This window comes from Euprymna scolopes, chromosome 28 (assembly GCF_053919585.1).
Source record: "Euprymna scolopes isolate OS-2025 chromosome 28, ASM5391958v1, whole genome shotgun sequence".
In the NCBI taxonomy this organism is placed as follows: Eukaryota; Metazoa; Mollusca; class Cephalopoda; order Sepiida; family Sepiolidae; genus Euprymna; species Euprymna scolopes.
The window spans coordinates 43,310,268-43,313,873 of NC_136509.1; the positions used below are offsets into that span (position 1 = coordinate 43,310,268).

General features: G+C 34.4%; 1 protein-coding gene across 1 annotated transcript; it reads right to left on the bottom strand.

Annotated features, from left to right (window-relative positions):
* Nucleotides 1-312: 312 nt before the first annotated feature.
* Nucleotides 313-705, bottom strand: LOC145249365 (uncharacterized). Its single transcript, XM_080110937.1, has one exon. The coding sequence runs from the start codon at nucleotides 703-705 to the stop codon at nucleotides 313-315; it is 393 nt and encodes a 130-aa protein (XP_079967063.1).
* Nucleotides 706-3,606: the final 2,901 nt, after the last annotated feature.

Below are 3,606 nucleotides of genomic sequence, written 5' to 3' on the forward strand. Positions count from 1 at the left end.
ATTTTCCTGATCCGCCTGGGGCATCTACATAGAAGGAATTGTTGTGTGGGGCTTCTTTTTCAGTTGGCATTACAGCCTTGATGATAGTTTTAAAGACCTCTAATTGCTCATTGTTTAGCAATTCAACATTAGGCCGGTTTGTATTTCGAGTCATTATCTATTGGAGGAGCACCTGTTGGTTCAGGTAAACTCATTGCCTGGCAGGAAGAACCATGCTACTTAAATATTTATTTTATCAAATGAAGTGCAATGTTTTCACATATGCTTTTATCATAAGCAGAAATGAGGTCTTCAATCATGCTCTGTTTATGGTTAATGAATAGTTGGCAGGCATCCACTGGATAATGATAAAGACACAGCAAAAAGACTACGTAGTTGTTGTGGCATTCTAAATGTAGCAGCTTCACTAAGATCATTTTCTAATTCAGTATCATCTTGCAATAATCTAAGTCTGATGCAAGCTTCTCTAAATGTAGGGAATGTATCACCTTCGACTGTTCTCAAATCTTCAAATGACTTTGCTCCAGAGACATGAAGAAGCAGAGTCCGTAAATAAAACTTTTCACCTTGGTTTGGTGAAACTGAGCATATTCCTGTGATCAAATAACTTGACCGCTCTCTTTTAGTCCATTTTGTAGTAGTTATGTTAAATACATAATGATGCGGAATATCACAGTAAAAAATATTGGTTAGCAGTAATATCATTCTGATTTAGTTCAAACCAAGCAGTAAAATTTGTGTGATATTGTTGTGCTGGTTGAATTGCTTGTTCAGCTTGCCCATGTTGATAATAAATATGTTGCTGTTCTGGCATGTGAACAGCTAAACGGTACACAACATGGGGCTATCCATGTATTTTATAGTCAGAAAGACTCCACATTGCTTCTGGAGGTGATACATATCGGCATGATAGATGTTGCTTGACTTCACCTCTTTGTTCTGATCGCATTGTATCTCCTTGATCGATATTAATAGATGAATGATGGTTATTAACATTCATCATACCACTATTATGTCCTTTATAAACATATTTAAATATTTATTTTATAGTCTTGACTGAAAAGCAGATTTTTTATAAGTTAATATGAACTTGATATTTTCTCAGAAGAAATTTGTTGAAAGGGACTATGTATCTATTATCAACAGTAAAATTCCCGACTTGAACGGAGTCACCATTATTTGCACGCTTGTAAGCTGGGTATCCCTCAATGTTTTCTACTGTTTCTTCTCTAAATGCCTTTGGATTTTTTTTGCATACTCCTTTACTCATACAAGGAGAATTAGGCTTAACTGCACCAACTGGACCATGTGCAATTAAAGATTTAACTAAATAGCGAAGATCGGGATCTTCAGGTCCAGGTATTTCTGCTGACACAATTTCATCAATTTGTTGAACTCTTCTGATCTTATCCTGATATTGCAGCATTATAATCATGTGGCAATGTGGTAGCCTTCTTTTTTGAAATGCAACAGAAGTTCCCAATACATGTCTGTCTTTAATATATTTCAGAAGTTTAGTTAGATGTGCATGATACACACGTGATATTAAGCCAAGTCGATTTAATGCAAGTTCTGATGACCCCAAGTTGTTTAGTATTTTAGGACATCTTAGATTACATGCATAGGTAAGGAATATGTCTGGCTTTCCGTATTTACAGAAAACTGCCATTGCATCTTGATACAGTTGTTGAAGATTCCTAGAACTTCCTGTGAATGAAGATGGTAGTATAACTGGTACACCAGGGTTACCATCTTCATCCCTTGCTAAAGAATCCAGTAAGCAAAAATATTGAGCACCTCTTGGTTGACTTTGATGGCTTTTAATGAAGTTCAATCCGCACCCTTCAACTTTCATGCATGCATCAACTACACATTGTTGGAATATTTTACCAGATCTATGGATAATACTGAATGAATCTCTAATTGCAAGGCGATACCTGTAATACTGTTTCATTGTCACTTTATTTCGAACTCTTCTTCGCCGTTCTGGCCTATGTTGCATGTTTATGTACCAGCCTTGTTCCCCATTTGGAAATAATATGGGATATATCATGAGGACCAATTGGCTAGACAAATAAGAAATGCCGTGTTTTGGTTGAGAATGTGGGTAAACAATATCTCTGTTAGCAGGATGAGCACGATCCTCACCAACAAATACTACACCTATTTCGTTGTTTATTGGATTGTGAAATCTTTTTTATATCTGGACCAGTGGTCAAATGCATCAAAACTCTCCTTGGCTTTACATTTTCCATTATAGCACGTGCTTTCTCTTCTAATTCAATGGCCCTTACATTTTTATGAGCTTGTGCATAAGGATTATTCTCCATAACTGTAGCTATGGTTTCAAATACACTTTGGATACATTTATTATTTTCTGGTAAATTACACCGGAGTTGATTTGCTTCGAATTAGTCGAAGATGTAAATCCGTCTATATTTTCTCTTTTCTTCATTATTTTGGTGCAGAGTAATGGGATAATGATAGGTTTGACCTTGTAAGCGAGAACAATAGGAACCTCTTCCAGGAGGGCGGGCAATATTTGCTCCAAATGATGCAAATGAAAATGATGAATTGTAATTGCGTATATTAGATCTGAAATTAAATGCTTCTTGGTCATTACCTTTCGAGTTGATGAGGATAATCTTGTAAGGGAGGAAGACAAACTTTTCCTTTTTGACAACAATTCAATGCTTCTCCTCGAAATCTAAGTGCTCTGCAAAATGAGCAAATCAAACTTATGTCACTTACAAAATAATACGGGATATTTTGTCTTTCTGCTTCATTTATATTGGTTTTTCGTTCCCGTTCCCGTTTCATGTTGCAAATAAAGTTGTCTGTCTTCATCAATCATATTTTTTTTATTAGCTGTCTCAATAAGTTTTCCTTTGCAATCTGATATTATCCCTTTTTTCAGTCCGTAGCTGCTGACGCCTTCGTCTTTATCGTTCTCTTGCTGCACATCTTGTATCTTCCAATGTAGTGGTAGTGATTTGGTTCATTCTGTGTGAAAATTTTATTGGTCATAATATAAAAAAAATATATAAATAAAGATTTGGATACGAAAAATAAATGTTTCTATAATGAAATAAAATTCAATATAAATGTTTAAAATGAGAATAAATATTTCTTAATTAATGAAACCGTTTTTTTTTTTATATTAAAGCTCATTAGTGTGTATTTTTCTAAGAGAGAATTTAAATCGATATTTTTATAATTTAGCTCTGTAAACATGATATCTAGATGATATCTAGGTGAATTATATAAATTATTTAATAATAAAGTATTTCCCCTCGTAAGATTTATTGGTGCTTTTACACTTTGTCACTGAAAAAAAGACGCCACGTTTTTCAGCGGACCTGTTGCCAGAATCCAAGAGAGACATCAGTATTTTAAAGTGTAGAAACTATTTTATTTATTCAATAAATATATTTAAGTAAAAGTGTAGAAGCACCTATTTTTGCTTTGATTAAAGAACTGTAAACACTTTCCAGTTATTTCATGATTCGGTCATAGTTTAAAGTACTGATATCTTCCTCGGATTCTGGCAGCAGATGTGCTAAAAAACATGGCGTTTTTTTTTCGGCTACAAAGTTTAGAAGCATA